Genomic DNA, 19,131 nt, shown 5'->3' with positions numbered 1-19,131 from the left:
AGCACATGAGGGAAGTTTTGTCAGTACAGCCTGCCATCAAAAGGGGGAAGACAGAGGAGAAAGACGTGATCAGTTTCACCTCAAGGGATTTAGAGCGTATCCAGACGCCGCACAACGATGCTCTTGTCGTAACACTACGCGTCAAAGAATTTGATGTTAGACGGATCTTGATCGATCAAGGAAGCTCGGTCGAGATCATGTATTATGATGCGTTCAAACAGCTCAAACTTCGTGAGACAGACTTGGCACCGGCCACTTCGTCACTAGTTGGATTTAACTCGCAGCCGGAGTGGCCATTGGGAAAGATTATCCTGCCGGTCAAAGCGGGATCCGTGGTCCAGCAAGTGGAGTTTTGGGTGCTACAAGTGCCTTCAACATACAATCTTATCCTTGGAAGAGGATGGCTTCACGCCATGCAAGCCGTAGCATCGACCTACCACCAGGTGATGAGATTCCCCTCGGCTATGGGGGCAATCGAGGAGATTTGGGGTGATCAGGTCATGTCCAAGCAGTGCTTCGTGGCGGTCAACGGGAGCCGGGCTGCCAAAGGATTCGTTCAAATGATCGAGGGACCGGAGGACCAGAGTGTCTTGGATGACGTTGGCACCAAAGTAGAAGACAAGGCAGTTGAAGAATTAGTTGAGGTGCGGATTGATGCCGAGCAGTCGGACAGGTTCTTCTTGCTCGGTTCAAGTCTCTCGGCCATGGAGAGAACCGAGATGATCGAGTTTTTAATGGCGAACATCGAAGTCTTTGCATGGTCGCCCTATGACATGCCTGGTCTTGACCCAAGCTTTATCTGCCATCACCTCAATGTCTTCCCTGGAGCAAAGCCAGTCATCCAGCGAACAAGGCGATCGGCGCTGCATCACGCCGAGGTAGTAGCAGAGGAGGTAAAGAACTTGCTTGAGGCACGAGCAATACAGGAAGTGCACTACCCTCGGTGGATTTCCAACACGGTAGTGGTGCCCAAGAAAAATGGGAAGTGGCGAGTTTGTGTCGACTATAAGACAGTCAACCGAGCTTGTCCAAAAGACAGCTTCCCTTTGCCGCGCATTGACCAGCTAGTGGATTTGACGGCTGGACACAGTCGGCTCAGTTTCTTGGATGCATACCGCGGCTATCACCAGATTGCCATGCATGGGCCTGACCAAGAGATCACCTCTTTTACGACTCCAAGGGGACTCTTCTGCTATCGAGTTATGCCCTTTGGTTTGAAAAACGCCGGGGCAACCTTTCAGAGGATGGTGACCAAAATGTTCGCTCCTTTGCTCGGCCGGACAATGGAGGCTTACATCGATGATATGGTGGTAAAGAGCCGACATGAGGCACACCATCTGTCCGACTTAGCCGAGATGTTCGCCATTCTTAAGAAGCACAAGCTGCGCTTGAACGCCTCGAAGTGTACCTTTGGCGTGGGATCCGGGAAATTTTTGGGATTCTTAGTCACGAACCGAGGCATCGAAGCAGACCCTACTCAGATCAAAGCCGTGCAAGAATTGAAACAACCTAGCTCGGCTAAGGACGTACAGCATCTGGCCGGTATGGCCGCCGCGCTTAATCGATTTATAAGCCGGTCATCAGATCGCTGCCGCCCTTTCTTTCAAGCATTGAAGTCAAAATTCTCATGGGATGACGAGTGTGACCGAGCTTTGGCTGAGCTCAAGGATTATTTGTCTTCCCCGCCGCTGTTGGTTACACCAGAGCCCGGTGAGGAACTCTACCTTTACCTTGCCGTCTCCCAGCACGCAGTAAGTGCGGTGTTAGTCCGGGCTGAAGGAATTAAACACCTCCCAATTTTTTACGTAAGTAAGACCCTTCTGCCGGCTGAGACGCGGTACTTGCCGCTGGAAAAACTAGCGTTGGCACTGATGATGGCTTCGAGGAAATTGGCACATTATTTTCACGCCCATACCATCGTCGTACTGACCGAGTTCCCTCTCAAGGCCTTGTTTGAGCGCGCAGACTTTTCCAGCCGAATATTAAAATGGGCGGTCGAGTTGGGACAGTTTGATGTGAAGTTCCAGCCGCGCACCGCAATCAAAGCCCAAACCTTGGCCGATTTTGTTGCCGAGTTCTCACCTGGCACTCATCCGGTATGCCCGGTCGTCATTGCCGGGGCAGATGATGAGACGCCCACAATGCCAACCGAGGAACTACTATCTGCAGAAGGTCGCGCCGCGGTGTTAGCGCGCACCATCGAAATTCCCTTAGTTTGCACGGTAATACCTCCCGGTGTTGCGATGACGGAGTTGTGTATCACCAACCCATCCACTCTGTCCGGTACCGCATCACCAAGGGGGGAAGGAATGGTTCCACACAGCTCAGAACTTGATGATTCGCCTACGGACTTGGGCATTCGGAACCAACTTGCTGAGTCCGGTGCCGAATCCTCAAGGGGGGAAGGAATGGTTCCAGGCAGCTCAGAACCTGCGGCCGGCTTCACACCGCAACCTGGTGTTTCGCCTACGGACTTGGGCATTACGGACCAACTTGCTGAGTCCGGTGTCGAATCACCAAGGGGCACTGACTTTGAACCGGTCAACACCAAACTTGACACCGCACAGCCGAGCAGTTGTGATCCCATTGCCCTTCGCAACTCTCAGGACCCATCTGACTGCTGGAAGCTTTTCGTGGGGGACATGTGGAAGCTTTTTGTTGACGGAGCGTCCAACCGCCATGGTGCCGGCCTAGGTATTGTTCTTATATCCCCGGACGGCCTAACCATAGAGCATTCTATCACACTCGGCTTCCCGGCATCTAACAACGAGGCTGAGTACGAGGCGCTTCTTGCTGGGCTTAAGAGCGCAATCCAAATGAAGGCTGCCGAGCTTCTGGTATATAGTGATTCCCAGCTTGTGGTTAATCAAGTTTCCGGGATTTATGAAGCGAAGGACGACAGGATGGCGAAGTACCAAGCTCTGGTCAGGGACCATATCAAGCAGTTTGAGGCAATCAGAGTCCAGCAAATTGGCCGAGAAGAAAACAGCCGGGCTGATGAACTCGCCGGCCTCGCTTCCATGGTAGATAGCACATCTCCAAACCCCCTGCTGATTGACTTTCTTCCGCGGCCAAGCATTGAAAACGCCGGGCAGACGGATGTACTCTGCGCCGAGCTAGGTCCTTCATGGATGGACCCATTGATCTCGTTCCTCAGAGACCGGACTCTTCCAGCGGACAAGAAAGAAGCACACAAAATCCGGGTGAAGTCCGAGCGGTTTTGGCTCTCTCCATCAGGCGCGTTGTATAAGAAGTCCTTCACCGGTCCTTATCTCAAGTGCGTGCACCCGAACAGTGTGGAGGCCTTCTTGTTTGAAATTCATGAAGGCAGTTGTGGCAGCCACGTCGGGGGACGGTCCTTGGCTTACCGAGCTATTTCGCAGGGATACTGGTGGCCGTGCATGCAGGCCGACGCCCAAAAATATGTCCGCAAGTGCGAGAAATGCCAAAAATTCACTCATCAGATCCACCAGCCTGCCAGGGAACTTCTTCCCCTCACCAGTCCTTGGCCTTTCGCCATGTGGGGGCTAGATATAGTGGGACCGTTGCCAACAGCACCGGGCAACCGGAAATTCTTCATCGCGGCCACAGATTACTTCACAAAGTGGGTTGAAGCTGAGCCCTTGGCAACCATCAAAGAAAAAGACGTGAAGCGATTTGTCTGGCAGAACATTGTCACGCGGTTTGGCGTCCCGAAGATTTTGATCTCTGACAACGGTACCCAGTTTGACGGTCGCCTATTCAGAGGATTCTGTGAAGATCTAAAGATAGAATTCTACAACTCCACCCCGGCCTACCCGCAGTCCAATGGTCAAGCCGAAGCATCAAACAAGACTATACTGGATGGGTTGAAGAAACGGTTGGAAAAGGCTAAGGGCAAGTGGGCTGAAGAATTACCGAGCGTCCTTTGGGCATATCGAACAACCCCGCGACGTTCGACCGGGGAAACTCCGTTTGCTTTGGCTTATGGCATGGAGGCGGTCATACCCTTGGAAGTTGAAATGCCCACCCTCAGAACTGAGAGTTTTGAGCCCGAGCTAAATGCCGAGGCTATTGCCTTGGAGTTGGACTTAGCGGAAGAGCGCCGGGAGAAAGCCCTCATCCATGTTGCCGCTTACCAACAAGAGCTCTCCAAGAAGTATAACAAGACAGTGCACCCCAGACCGTTCAAAGTTGGGGATTGGGTTTTGAGGAAAATTATGGGCAACACCCTGGTGCCAGGAGAAGGCAAACTAGGGGCAAATTGGGAAGGACCTTACAAGATCACTGGTCTGGCGGGCAAAGGGGCTTACCACTTGGAGGATCTAGAGGGAAGAGCCATACCCCGGCCATGGAATGCGGCCAACTTGAAATTGTATTATTTTTAAGCTTTTTACTTTCCTCTTTTTTGTAAAGCAATTTTTTGGCTTGCAAAGCAGAATGTAATTCTTTTTGTCAAACTATAGAAGTCATTTTGCATTAGCACTCGGATTGTTCTTTTAATGTTTAAAACCGAGATGATTTGCTCCGGTTGGAAGAGTTGGTGTTTTATCCAACTTAGGATCCCCAACCGAGGTAATTTGCCCTGGTTGGAAGAGTTGGTGTTTTGTCCAACTTAGGATCCCCAACCGAGATGATTTGCTCCGGTTGGAAGAGTTGGTGTTTTGTCCAACTTAGGATCCCCAACCGAGATGATTTGCTCCGGTTGGAAGAGTTGGTGTTTTGTCCAACTTAGGATCCCCAACCGAGATGATTTGCTCCGGATGGAAGAGTTGGTGTTTTGTCCAACTTAGGATCCCCAACCGAGATGATTTGCTCCGGTTGGAAGAGTTGGTGTTTTATCCAACTTAGGATCCCCAACCGAGGTAATTTGCCCTGGTTGGAAGAGTTGGTGTTTTGTCCAACTTAGGATCCCCAACCGAGATGATTTGCTCCGGTTGGAAGAGTTGGTGTTTTGTCCAACTTAGAATCCCAACCGAGATGATGTATTCCGGTTGGAAGATTTAGTGTTTTATCCAACTTTGGATTCCCAACCGAGATGAAGTACTCCGGTTGGAAGAGTTGGTGTTCTGTCCAACTTGGGATTCCCAACCGTGATGAAGTACTCCGGTTGGAAGAGTTGGCGTCTTGTCCAACATGGTATCTTGTCCAAACTTAGCAACAACCGAGATGGATATTTCGGTGCGTGAATTTGTTTTGTTATGGACTCCGGTCGACCAAGTGTTCAAATGATAAGTCGTACCGAGATAGTTTGCTGAAGACGGAATTAATTACTACCGGGCAAACACTTGGCGAAAATTCAAAATTTTTCATTGATAAAGAAATTCATTACAAAAGGTGGGGACAAAGCCCGGTTACATCAAGTGTATTGAAAGCAAAAATACAAAGAAAAGAAACCTAAACTAAGGGGGAAAGATTGGCGAACTCATCCTCGGCAGCATCAGCATCAAGGTCAACAGCTTGGCTTGCTTCTTGAGCGCCGGGCTCATCGTTGCCGGGCTGTTCAGGCACCTCGGCCTCTTCTTCCTCAGAATCTGTGTCATCCTCTCCATCTTCAAGTCCTTCCTCGGCCTCCGCTTGAAGCGCAGTAAATACATCATTTGCATATGGCACGAGGTAGACCGGTAGTGAAGCTTTGGGAGGATTGGCAAAAACGTCGGTGTCAGAGCCCTGGCCGAGGTGTTCACAAGCAGACTTCCAACCGGCCTTGAAGTAGATGTCTTGTGTTGCAAACACCTGCTTCTTATAGCTCTCCTCGGCCTCGTTGAACCCGGCCTTGTTGGCAGCCCGACAAGCCTTTTTCTTCGCCTTCTTCAAAGCGTCAACCTCGGCCTGAAGCTCACTTTGTTTTTTCTCGGCTGCGCCCAGCTGACCGAGCAGTCTATTATTGTCATGGTTGGCCATTTCGAGAGAAGCTTTAGCCCGGCCGAGCTCGGCTTGGAGGCTTTCAACATGGCTCGCAGTGTCGTTGGCTTTCTGCCTAAGCCGGTGGATGCGCTCTAGGACCAAATGTTGTTTTTGAATGGCCTGCAAAAAGAAGCAAAGTACATCAGAAAGGGGACCGAGCAAGAAGGACCGAGCAAACACCTGTGAAATGTTAAAAAGAACGCCGACTTACCCTGGCCATCGACTTCACAGAAGATTTTACCAGCCGGGTGTCAGGGACGTGCTCACTGCCTACCACGTCGCCCGGTAGGAGAAATGCTTTGGAGAGATCGAAGGCAAGCAAATGTTCTTTGTCTGCCTTGATCGATGCAGTCGCCGGGATGTCCTGTCCCCGGTGCTTCAGCTGAGGACGCCAAGCGGGCACGGGAGCAGGAGTTTCAGCAGGATGCTCGGTTGTCAGCTCGGTGACGAGCTCGGCGGAGGGATCTGCCCTTGGCCTTTTTCCAGCCCGGCGCGCTTCTCTGGCGGATTGCACGGCAGCTGGAGTCGGAGAAGCAAGGGCTACGACGGCTGCACTCGATTGACCGGCAGCCGGGGAACGGGTGGTGACGCTCGGTATCTCGGCTGAGGTCGCGGTTAGAAGGTTTTTGATCCGAGATCTTTTGGCCATTTCTTGCTCGTCAGTTAACCGGATTAATGGGACGTCTGGTAGTGTTGGATCGGGAGGTGGCGAAGGAGCTCTGAGGAAGTCAGTTACTCTACTCCGGCGCGGAGCAGAATATCTGTAAGTCGGTGTGTAGCCGAGCAATTCGTTGCAGTCTCGGTGACGGTACCTAAGCACGGCCCGAATTGCCTCGACGTTGGGGAATTGGTAGTTGGCTTGCAAGGCCTGGATAGCTGTAAAAGAAACAAGGAAACCGGTTAGTAGAACTAAAGAATAAAGTTAACCGAGCAAGTTTGAGTGGCTTACATGAAGAACCGAAGTCCTTGCTTATGAACCAGCCCGGCACCTCGGCTGTTTCGTAGTTGCCGGACACCCAGAAGAAATCATCATCGTGCATATCTTTGTCCGGGGTGCCGGTTACGATTTTTTCCTTGCCCGGTCTTATTTTCAAGTAGTAAGCCAGGCCGTCACCGGTGTGGCCCATAGTGTATTGCCTTAATATCTCGGCTAGGCCTAAGTTGGCGCCCAGCCGTTGGTTCAATTCGTGTACGCCGTTGATTATTCTGTATGTGTTGGTGGACACCTGTGTGGGTGCCAGCCCGGTTCGGCGGAGGAACTCGGTTATGAGAGGGTTGAGCGGGAAACGAAGACCCCCTTCAACGATGGATAGCACGGTGAAGGGGCATTCCTCCCTACCCCAAGGCGTGGTCTCTTCTTCGGCCAGCTCGAGATGGACGTCGGCCGGGACGCCGTAGTCCTCTCTGAAAGCGGCTAGCGCGGCCGGAGTATCCACAAGGAAGCGGAACTTCCCCATTTGTGGCCGACTTACTATAGCCCGGTTGATGGGTTGGGCACGGTGATAAATTGCTGCAGCTCGGTCCTGAGAGGTTCAGGAATGACAGGGGTCCCCTTGGACTCTGCAGGAAAAGGATGGTAAGTGTAAGTGTGTGGTTTCACTAAGAGAGCTAGACTGCTCGGTCGGTAAGGGGGCCAAACTACCTCGGTTGTCTGATTAAGGAGCTCGGTCGCCCAAGCAGACCTGATGTTAGCCCGGTTAAGCGACCAAGCCCTTTGGTTATCTCGGTTTTTGCCATGATTGGAACAAACACGTTGTTTGCCCGGTTTGGCTAACTTTTCGGATCAAAAGAAGGCCCAGAGCCCGGTTCACCCCAGTTCTTCGATGTTCTTCAGGAAGACGAAGAACACCAAGAACAGTGGGAGGTTTAGGACGTTTTCTATGGTCTAAGCCCTAAAAGCTATGTTTTCGGGTCCTAATGTGTGCAAAATAAGAGTAAATAGCAACATAAGAGAGATTGGACATCTTACCTGTGAAGGGCCGAAGGTGTTCTTCCCAAACACGAAGAATGGCAGGATGGCAGTCGAGTTTGGGTCTGAGAATCGACAGAGGTGGATGCAGCAGTAGAGGAAAAATGGAACTGGGGGGGCAAGTTTGTATAGGCGTTAGAGACCGCCCAAATTCAAATTCTGGCAAAAACGGCGGGTTGGCTGCCCGATGACCAATGGCAGACCGCCACGTGTCACCATTTATGGCTTTGGCAGGACTGAAGCGACGGGTTGAAAAGACGAAGAGCCAACCGAGCTACTTTCAACGAGAAAAGGTCAGCCGAGGAATATAACCGGTCAAATCTGCGGACAATTGCGTCAACTAGCTCGGTCGAAGCTTGGCATCTTGACGACCGGATAAACGTTGTCTCGGACGAGGTGAATAATCCCAGTCACGCTTCCGCGGACGGAATTAAGGGGCAATTGAGAGGGTGATTTATACTCCGGCGTTGGGCCGAGGTATAAACCGAACAGGTTGGGGGCCCAGCAGAGCAGTGGGCCGAGATGATCGACTGTTCACCCGGAGATGGGCTACCAGAACTTGGGCCGGGCAGAGTTTGGACTATGTGCTACCCCGAACCGTGCAGAAGGTGCTCGGCCAGGAAGTGACCGGTCAGACCAGGATGCTCGGTCTGAGGATTGTCGAGATCAGACAGACCGAGAGGCCGGCGCTCGGAAAGGCGCGGTCAGCCGAGGTAGTTGACTGACCGGCGAGAAGACCGACCAAAGGAGGATCCCGGGCTAAGCTTTGCCGAGATGCCGCCTAGCCCGGTCCTTCATTCGGTTATCCGGTCGGGCGCTTAAGGTATGAAGCATGGTATGACCGAGGTAGGGCAGCTCGGCTGCCGAGCTCCAGCTATGCTGGCAGGCAGTTGAGAGCAGGTGATGAACGGCATGGTTTAAGCTGACAGATGGGATAGCAGAGCCACGTGTCAGGAGATGACAGAGAGTGGATATGGGGCACAGAAGGTATATAAGCCTGTCTGCGCCCCCCATGCGGGATACACGAACACTCTGTAAGGAATTTCTTATACTCAAACACTCTCTCCCTTCTCTCTATTCCCTCTAAGGTGTGTGCTAACTTGACCGTCGGAGGGTTTTTCCGGCCACACACCGCCGGGTAGCTCACCGTTATTTGCTCGCAGGTGATCGGATATCGACGGAGCACGGAAGAAAGGAATACGGGCACGCCGGAATATTTGCTCCCCGTACAATATTTGCTCCCCGTACACTACCTATGGTTTCCAAAACTTGTAGTTCAGTGCATAGGTTGACACAATGGAAGCATGGTTGTGCACGCTTCCTAAGAAATGAATGGGATGCTTCTGTTCAAATTAAGTGTATGGATATTTTTTAGAAAGGCAACAACGAATTTGCTTGCTAGCTTTGTGTATGTTTATATTTTGCAAAGTTCGCTGTTAGTTTCATATTTGACATCAACTTTTGTGGTTGTCACTAGGGGTGTTCGCAGATCGGTTTTGTGCGGTTTGCGGTTCGGTTTTGACCCGCCCGCATCTATGCGGTTTGGGAAAAAGTCAACCCGCAACCGCCCGCAGTGCGGTTTGCGGTTTGTGCGGATAGGGTTTGCAAATGTGTGGGCGGTTGCGGGCGGTTTGCGGTTTACACTTTTTTCTTTAAAAATTAATTTTCGAGTTTTTTTTTCCCAGCGAATTTAAACATCAGATTCATGTATGTATTTGTGATAACAATTTTTTGATGAGTTTACAAATAAAAATTGAATATCAATGCATTAAATGAAAGTATCCAAAACAAAGAGACCCTACACTAACATTTTTGCCATGAAAAAAATGTATATCAATGCATTAAAGGTTGTACTCAATTAGAATTGCCAGTTCAGTAATCGATAATCAAACTATAAGTTCTATCAACCATTAGAAGGAAAATTTTATTAGGAAAAAGTGGATGAATCACCAATGAAAATCATATAAAAAACCAAGTTTAGGACTTGATAATGCTACAGCATTAAGAAAGTTGAAAAATACTTAAAAATAAGGATCCTAGTGTCATAGAGAATATAATAGTGCTCTTGTAAAAGTTACAAAGTCGGTATATAAAAAAAAATAATAATAATAATTAAAGTGCGGGCGGTTTTTGTGGGTTGCGGGTTTAAACCGCGACCCGCCCGCAACCCGCAAATTTGTCATATTTCAAACCTCATTCGCCCGCATTATGTTTGCGAAACCGCCCATTTATATGCGGGTTGGGCGGATTGGGCGGTTTGAACGGTTCGGATAAACCGTTACCCACCCCTAGTTATCACCACCATGGTCCCCCTGTAAATTCAAGTTTAGCAGGTTTACAATTTTTTCATTTTTCATATCATTATGTGTGAAAAATCTACAAGTTTAGCAGTCCTTAAATTATTATCAACATTTTGAATTTTGTAATTGCACATTTTCAAATTTATTGACTCGATGAAGGGGAAGCAAACTGATTGAAACAGTGTGACTCTTGTAGGTTTCGCCCCAACGAAGACGTAATGAATCCCTGGGATGGAAGCAACAATGATGGAATAACGGAAATTCTTAATCAAATGGCGGTCCAGGCGCAACAAGAACACAACTGTACATTTCTACAAGCATGCCAGTATGCGACAGAGTGGTACCAAAAACACATGGCTAAAATGCCATGTCGCACTTCTATACTGACCGGGAATGCATGGATATCCGAACTATATGCGGGCCATATGGGCCAATTTGAGGAAAACGTGTCTATGCCGAAGGAAGTTTTTGTCGCCCTGTGTCAAACATTAGTAAATGATTTTGGGTTACAAGTCCTGCAACGTCCATATTGTTTAGCTGTTGAAGAAAGCGTTGCAATGTTTATCCATGTGTTGAAAGGGAAGCAAAATCGGAAAATCCAAGAACGGTTCCAACATTCAGGGGAGACTGTGTCTCGACACGTGCATAACGTATTAACTTCCATGAAGGAGTTCACTGTTGTTTATTGCCGGCCCACATACAATCAACATCGTATACATCCATACGTGCGGTCTAGACGGAAATACCTATCGTTCAAGGTATTACCGAAATACATTATTCACATATACATAAAGAGTGTCAGTTATTTTGTTTTTATTATTAACTGGACGTGACGTATGGAAAAAACAAAACATCGTATACCCTAATAAGCAACAAAATAATTGAGTTGTTTGCAGGACTGCATTGGCGCAATAGACGGAACACATGTAAGTACATGGGTTACCGGGCCACATGCAGCAACATATTTCGGTAGGAAATACTGTCACACGCAAAATATCATGGCCGCAGTCGATTTCGACATGTGTTTCATATTCATTTCGTGCGGATAGGAAGGAAGTATGCATGATAGTCGCATATACAACGAGATACTAACAAATGACAATGTCCCATTCCCACATCCTGACGAAGGTAACACATGCCGATGGTTGCGGATTTAGTGGGCACAAATATAAATTTTTGGTGTCATACATTGTTGTCATGTCTGCAGGGAAATATTATCTTGTCGATTCTGGTTATCCAAACCAGACAGGTTACTTAGCACCATTCAAAGGGCACCGTTACCACCAACAAGAATTTCAACGTATTGCACGGAACAGGACGGCAAACACGCCAAGGGAATTATTTAACAAAGTGCACTCGTCCTTACGTAGTGTGGTGGAACGCACTTTCGGTGCCTAGAAAAATCGATGGGGGTTTATTCGAGACATGCCTCGGTATGACTTTGCAAATGTGCAAGTTCAGTTAGTAGGTGCGTCAATGGCATTACATAATTATATACGGCGCAACACAGGTAACCCAACAACTGTTCACCCAATCTGTGACGAGGAAGAAGCTATGACAATAGTAAATGCCATACCAGAAGTTGAACATGACGAGAATGGTTTAATGGTTGGGGATGAGGACCCATATATGGCATTGGTGCGCCTTCACATACGTGACAAATTATGTTACATGCGTAATAACGGAGTGTTAGGAAATATATAATAGTGGACCTAATTTCCGTAGGGTTGTAACATTACTAATGACACACGTGGAACAGACTGTATTGAAATATATTATCATGTACAATATGTATGTGTTTACACGGGGATATACCCCCTTCCACTTGGTGACGTGCCTAACTTTGAAAAATCAAAATTCACAAGATCGTAAAAGAAAATCCATTTTTTAAAAATTAAAAAAAAAAAAGTTAATGTGAGTGAATAAGAAAATGACAAAATCGTAAATTAAAAAAAAATAAAAAAAATACGCCTCATTCAAAAACATTTAAAAAAAACATGAAAACATAAATCACCATTTGGCACGTAATTTACAAATAAATGAAACACATAAATAACAACAAAAGTTCTTCTATACCAATAAAAATAAAGAACAAGAACTAATTCATGTGAAAAAAAAAAAAAGACAATAACATAAATTTAAAATGCTAAAATTTTTTTTTAGCAAAATACGCCAATTCCAAACCCGAAATAAAAAAAAAATTATAACTTAAAATAATGAAAGAAAAAAAGGCCAAATCCACTTCCAAAATAAATTAAAAAAAAAAATTTACGAAAACTATGCCAAATCCAAACCCAACAAAAAAAAAATTAAAAAAGCAAAATACGCCAAACCGAAACCCAAAATAAAAAAAAAAATTAAAAAAATTAAGCAAAAAATGCCACATCCAAACCCAAAATTAAAATAAAGAAATAAATAAATAAATTAAGCAAAATATGGGAAATCCAAACCCAAAATAATAAAAAAAACATAAGCCAAAAATGGCAGTTTGGTAATTTAACAGGATGACACCTCACCAAAAAGTCAAAAAATTCAAAAAGCCCTTCCCAAACCAGGCTTTTGAGCCGCAGACTCAAATAGCCAAAAAGGTCAAAAAGCCAAAAAGTCAATCCACTTCCCAAACAGAATAATAGAATATTGATGTTTTATGTGTGAGTAAAATATTTGTGTTTCATTTTGTATTTAGTATATGTGAACATAAATTTATTGAATACAATAACATTCATTGGAGATATAGTAATATCATAAACTCATGCTATATTTGAATCATGGATTTTTGTAAAAATTTAACAAGGGAAAGAAAAAATGTAAATAAAATATTGTTACTTTTTACTTACATTTCACCCATATTTTTCATTTTTCTTTTTTAATTTCTACTCAAATTCATAATCGTAATACAACATCGAAAATTTTATTCAAGAAAAAAAAAAATCTTTATTTTATGATATGACTTATATTTCACTAATTTTAAATTTATATCACATATTTACTTTTCAGGTAAAATTCAAAATATATTTTCATAATGCATGACATTTTTGTTAGGGAAAATGTTCTAGTGTGCAATACATACTATATGTAATTTTATCATAAAATTATATAAGTTTTCACAAATTTACACAAGTGATCTCATAGTACAAATTCACATAAGTTCGTGAGATCACTTATGCAAATTTGTGTTTAATTACTCATTTTTATTAAAATGCTTGTATAAATTTTAAAAAATTATATAATTTTGTGATATACTTACATATGGTATGCATTATACTGGGAAAATTTCCTTTTGATAGAGATATGAAACAAGCAAATTGTATAGACTGTTAGGGAATTAGGGAGTTCACAAGCTCACAATAATATTGGCCCAATTTATTAGGAAAAAACTCTAAACTCCGCAAATATCACAACAATGCCCAACATATTATTATTTGAAACTCATACTCACTTAAAAACGTAAACCTATAAGTGGAGAGCCTATATAATAGTTATTAAAACTCATCTCTTTTTACACTTTATTCAACGTGGGACTCTACCTTCACACATGTTCCAACAATCTTCCTCTCATGTGTGAACCAAACATTGGGCCTCTCCATACTTCCCATCAAGTCTTGATCTATCATCAATAAATTCATTGTAGATCATTAAACTCCCCCTTAATCTTGATCTATAACTCTCCAACATCGAGTCTAGTTTAGGCCACCTGCATACACTATACCATGAATCTCCATACTCCATTGAAAGCCACCTTATCACTGTCCAATCTTACCACGTGCACTGGGAATTTTCTTTACTCCATCAAGAGTTTTTGTGCAAGACCAAGCCCGCTAACATTAATGCTTCAGAAGAGTCTGCCCATTGATCGTTGGCATCGACTCTAATACCATTCGTTAGAGAATTAAAGAGCTTATTAAAGAGCTCACAAGTGCACAGTAATACAAGCTCAATCCATTAGGGAGAAACTCTATAGCCCACAAATACCACATTAAGGCCCAACATATTATTATTCGGAACTCATACCCACTTAAAAACTTAAACCTATAAGTGGAGAGCTGTATATTAAGACAGGTTTAATTTGTCTCCAATTGGAGATCAAGACAGACCCGTCCAGTCCTATCCGTGGGCCTACTTTTGGGCCTCTCTTCGATGATCCAAACCGTTCGCATTTTAAGATTCATTAAGTACATTATCCCTGTACAAAATTAAGTCAATCGGATAACGGCAATTACGTGTTCAAATCAATTTTATATAAAAAAATAGATGGTGAAAAAATAAATAGTTCATAAAAAACTAATTCGAACACGTAGTTGTTGTTATCTGATCAATTTGATTTTTTACAAATATAATTTATTCGACAAATCCTAAAATGTAAATGGTTCGAATTATCGAAGTGGGATCAAAAAGTGGACCGATGGACCGGACTGAGCGATTTTGTCTTGATCTCCAACTAGAGACAACCTAGACCTTATTAAGACTCATCTATTTTCATTCTTTATTTGACATGCGACTCTACTTTCACACGTGTTTTGACATGGACAAAAATATGTGACCTGTCACACACATTTATCATGCTATTCAACAATACTACAGACTTTCAAAAAAACACAATTCTCACTCATATGTGATTGATCCAAGAAAAAAACAAAAAAACAAAAATACATATTAATTCACATCATTTTAAAAGTCATGAAAGTCCCAAACTTTAGAGTCCCAACCATTTTTGTCATGCTATTATCCCATGGTTTTCTCGTGTCAGCCATTCACGCCCTAAAAAAAATTAAATTAAAAATCAGTCATACAAGCACGGACCTGCCAGGTCATGTTTGAATGGCATATCAGCAAATGCCCAGAGTATGCTATCTCAGGTGTAATATCTTATGCAAAAAAAAAAAAAAAGTGTCTAATATCTTATCAATATATATATATATATATATTATAACAAATAAATTTGAGAAATTTTTACTCTCAATGCAACTTTTTCAAAATGCATTTTATTTATTTACTTATTTATTGTTTAAAATTATTCAATTTTTAAAATGATAGGAAAATATGTAAAGACTTCTACTCAAAAAGCAAGACAGATAAAAAGAAGTGTTAGAGATAATACATTTCATTCGAATTCCATTTACTAAAAAAGAAGGCTCTCTTGATCACCTGAAGAGATTTCTATAATTATTTGGGATAATTACTAGCTTGTCTTACCAATCTAGTAACTTATTTACTCATAAGTATTGAGTGAAAAATTCATTGACGTTTCAGTCCTGTGAATGAGAAATTTATCAGTGTAATGTTTTCTTTTTTCTTTTTTTTTTTTGGTATTAAAAAGTTTAGATGAGGGGAGACTACCCCAATCTAGGGTCAGGCCAAGCCGCAAGGATTTACATTGGATTTATTGATTTCCCACCAAGAAAGACTATTGGCAGTAGGAATCGAACCTGAGTTGTGAAGGTGAAAAATCTAAACTACCCCAGTCCAGGGTCAGGCCAAGCTGTAAGTTTCAACTTTAGGGAGGACTTACATTGGATTTATTGATTGTCCACCAAGAAAGACTGTTGGCAGTAAGAATCAAACCTAAGACGTAAAGGTGAAAAATCTGATCGTTACTCAACCAACCTTTGTTGGCAGTAATGTATTCACTTATATATGTAGTTGTGAGCTTTATTTGTTAGATTAATAAACTTATCAATGTAGATAAGAAATTTATTATCCAGATGGTTGTTTATGTATTGACAGGATTTATTAGTAAATAAGTCCAATCTATAGAATTGAGTTAGCAAAAGAGATTAACCTTTATTTTTTGAGCTAGAAAATAAGATTTATACAGTTTATAGAAGAAGAAGAAGCAGAAAAAGCTCCAACAAAATATAAGCAAGACGATAGGCATTTTACCTCATTCTCTTTTGTTTAATTACTTTTAAAGAGTTTTGAAAACTAGACAAATCAATTTCACGAATAGATAGTAATGTTAGAATACATACTACAAACTTATTAAGCAAAATACATTACGTATTTTTTATGCATTTTTATTAAGCAAAATGACTATTAATGTCGAAATTAATCTAACTAATAAAAAAAAAATCAATCTTTTGTTTGGGATGATCTAAATAAGTATACTTTTTGACTTTTTATGAAATATAGGTTGAATTGGGATTGGGTTTGAAGTGATGTGTAAGAGAGGTGATGTGACTTAAATAAGATGATGTGACTTAAATAGGATAGTGACTTTTTGACTTTTTCAAGACATACCAAACTTGGCCTAATAAAAATTGACACTCTGATCTCTTAATTAAAAATGTAAAAGAATAATTAATTGAACTAGATCAATGAATTTATCAACTTAAATAATGTCATGTTTGATTTCAAAAAATTGAGTTCACTTTTCAGAAAATAGCTTTTTGTTTTTTATTTTTAGTAATTTTTTAAAATATTTTACATTTTTTTTGTAGATATACTTAATCTAAATTCCTTTAAAAATTATAATATTTATGGGAAAAAAAAACTTTAAAAATTCAACAAATACAAAAAATATATGTATATTTTCATATTTTGTTGTATTCAATAAAATTTTTAAACATTTTTGTACAATTTTTTTTTTACTTTTTAAGTATATTAAAATTAAATAGATCTAAAAATTTTAAAAAAACATTAATTAAAATATCTAAAATACAAATTAAAAATTTTAAAAATTATTTTTAAAAACTCAAAAACAATTTTTTTCTCAATAAGTCGGTCAAATTTCAAACATTCCCTTCCCTCCTCCCCCAACTACTCTCTCTCTCTCTCTCTCTCTCCCTCTATTACTATGCATTTTTTTCCATTCCCCTGCTCTATTATTCTAAACCGAGTCAAAATATTCAACCCAAGTCTGCGCCAACTCCACCATCTCTCTCTCTCTCTCTCTCGCCGCTTTTGCACTCAACAAAACTCTCTCGCTCTCTCCCTCTCTGTGTGTTGACTATGGAGATACAAGAGGTGCAATCGTCGTCCTCCTCCTCCTCATCATCAAGAGAAGAAGAAGTGAAGCTAGCTGCGATTGCAATCAGCCTCAACATACGGTTGAGATCAGCCGACATGCCTCCCACTATGCAAGAGCGTGCTCTGCGTTACACCAGATCACTCCTCGATTCATCCTCCTCCTCCTCCTCCTCCTCCAATCGCCGCCCTAATCCCACCCTCCTTGCTCGCTCCCTCAAAAAGGTCCCTCCCCTCCATCCCATTTCACTTATACATACACACATGCATATTACACACACACACACACTATCTCTCTCTCTACATATATATATATATATATATAGCAATGCTATTCACACATAAAAAAAATATAAATATATTTTTTTTATATTTGATTTATTTATCACATTAATACTCAGGAGATTTAGAGAGATATTTAGAATGAAAAGGTAAAAAATATATAAAATATAAATAAAATATATTTATATTTTATCTAATTTTACATATATATATATATATATATTTTCAAATCCCTCCAAACTTTTTTCAGTCAAACCTATCGAGTATTGTTTGACACACATGCATAAAAATAAAAAATAAAAAGTAAAGTCGAACTCGCTTTATTGTGATTTCTTGTGACTTTAGATTTTTTTTTTTTTTTAATTTTCTGCCTGTTATTTTGATTTTGGGATTGATAATTTTTTTTAAGTAAATTATATTAACCTCTTTTGAGATTTAAAAAAAATATAATAAGTTTCATCATTTTAACATAATTATACTGATTTTATTTTTAATACTAAAATTAAATCCATTAAAACTAATTCAGATGGTACAAAATATAATAAAAAATAATAATAATAACGTAAATTATATATTTTGTGTAAAAGAGATAATAATATCATTTTTTTTATCTATATAATTAACAAATTAGTTATAAAAATGAGACTACGAGCTTATTTGAAAATTAATTATTTTAGTTAATTTTTATTTATTTTTTATATAAAAAGATGCATAAAAAATAGAGAGTGGGTCCAGCATAAGATGAATTAAAAAAGCGACTAAAACAAAAAACAAAATACTCAGTTACATCACATTCTTTATTTTTTATTTGTTTTGGTAAAAAAATTAAAATAGTCAATTCTCAAATAAAATATTTTGACTTTTTTTAACTATTTCAATTAAAAATTCACCACCCCAAACAGGACTTAAATATTATATGAATTAAAATTTTAATTTTTTTTTAATATAAGTATGTTAAAATTAAAAGAAATACTAGGCTCTGTTTGGTAAAGTTTTTGAAATTTAATTCTATCTCTTAATTTAAGTGTGCTGTCTGGTTACAATTTTAGAAAATTAATTCCACTCACTTTTTAAAATACTTACTTTTCAATATTATATGTCACATTACTCAATTCAAATTCTTTTTAAAACTCATAACCAAATAAAATTTCTACACTCAAATCATAATTTCAAAACTTACAAACTCAAAATATAACTCTATTCTCAAATCACAATTCTAAAATTCTACCAAACCCAATATAATTTTCTCTAAATCCTAAAAAGATCTTTAATGTAGGAGTATTTATATTTATTTATTTGGGGTCGGTGCAGGAATTTGACATGAGGTATGGGCCGGCGTGGCACTGTGTGGTGGGGAAGAGTTTCGGATCGTTTGTGACTCACTCACCAGGTGGGTTTGTCTACTTCTCTCTGGACTCACTCTGTTTCCTTCTCTTCAAAACAGAGGTCCATTTGGTCACCGACCCACCCACCAAACCAGAGTAGCAAAAAACAGAGACCCTTTTAGGGAATACAAAATTGCATTTTAATAGAGATAATTTTATGGAACTCCATAAAAATACAATTAATTTGAATTATTACCAACTGAAATGCAATTTCTCTGTACAATTATGTAAAACAGAGTAGCTTTTCAGGGAATACATTTATGGAAACAAAAACAGAGTGCGTGTACAAGAAGACTGGATTGTAATCATTTGATATTTGAAATGGAAACCCATTATTGTTACCTTA

General features: G+C 41.4%; 3 protein-coding genes across 3 annotated transcripts; 2 read left to right on the top strand and 1 right to left on the bottom strand.

The window, feature by feature from the left end:
* Positions 1–5,267: 5,267 nt before the first annotated feature.
* On the bottom strand, positions 5,268–9,084 carry LOC145795466 (uncharacterized). The gene is made up of 2 exons (XM_082879927.1): positions 6,098–9,084; positions 5,268–6,006 (listed from the first exon to the last, which is right to left on the bottom strand). The coding sequence occupies exons 1-2, from the start codon at positions 6,533–6,535 to the stop codon at positions 5,377–5,379; spliced, it is 1,068 nt and encodes a 355-aa protein (XP_082736053.1). The 5' UTR covers positions 6,536–9,084; the 3' UTR covers positions 5,268–5,376.
* Positions 9,085–10,373: 1,289 nt separating this feature from the next.
* Positions 10,374–11,553, top strand: LOC145796303 (uncharacterized). Its single transcript, XM_082881388.1, has 3 exons — positions 10,374–10,913; positions 11,205–11,283; positions 11,363–11,553. Exons 1-3 carry the CDS (start codon positions 10,374–10,376, stop codon positions 11,551–11,553), a joined length of 810 nt encoding a protein of 269 aa, XP_082737514.1.
* A 5,395-nt stretch (positions 11,554–16,948) lies between these two features.
* On the top strand, positions 16,949–19,131 carry LOC114260122 (uncharacterized). Its single transcript, XM_082877200.1, has 2 exons — positions 16,949–17,343; positions 18,712–19,131. Exons 1-2 carry the CDS (start codon positions 17,104–17,106, stop codon positions 18,883–18,885), a joined length of 414 nt encoding a protein of 137 aa, XP_082733326.1. The 5' UTR covers positions 16,949–17,103; the 3' UTR covers positions 18,886–19,131.

Source organism: Camellia sinensis, chromosome 7 (assembly GCF_055761805.1).
Source record: "Camellia sinensis isolate YWXY chromosome 7, ASM5576180v1, whole genome shotgun sequence".
Taxonomy (NCBI): Eukaryota; Viridiplantae; Streptophyta; class Magnoliopsida; order Ericales; family Theaceae; genus Camellia; species Camellia sinensis.
Note: the sequence above shows the minus strand (reverse complement) of the source record. Positions and strands in the feature narration are given on the sequence as shown.

Excerpts from the sequence above, each read along its gene's own strand:
- LOC145795466 (XM_082879927.1), bottom strand. The coding sequence starts at position 6,535 with ATGGCCAAAAGATCTCGGATCAAAAACCTTCTAACCGCGACCTCAGCC. Across the intron at positions 6,007-6,097 it reads CTGTGAAGTCGATGGCCAGG|GCCATTCAAAAACAACATTT; the intron begins GTAAGTCGGCGT and ends TTCTTTTTGCAG.
- LOC145796303 (XM_082881388.1), top strand. The coding sequence starts at position 10,374 with ATGAATCCCTGGGATGGAAGCAACAATGATGGAATAACGGAAATTCTT. Across the intron at positions 10,914-11,204 it reads GGAAATACCTATCGTTCAAG|GAAGGAAGTATGCATGATAG; the intron begins GTATTACCGAAA and ends TCGTGCGGATAG. Across the intron at positions 11,284-11,362 it reads ATTCCCACATCCTGACGAAG|GGAAATATTATCTTGTCGAT; the intron begins GTAACACATGCC and ends TCATGTCTGCAG.
- LOC114260122 (XM_082877200.1), top strand. The coding sequence starts at position 17,104 with ATGGAGATACAAGAGGTGCAATCGTCGTCCTCCTCCTCCTCATCATCA. Across the intron at positions 17,344-18,711 it reads TTGCTCGCTCCCTCAAAAAG|GAATTTGACATGAGGTATGG; the intron begins GTCCCTCCCCTC and ends GGGTCGGTGCAG.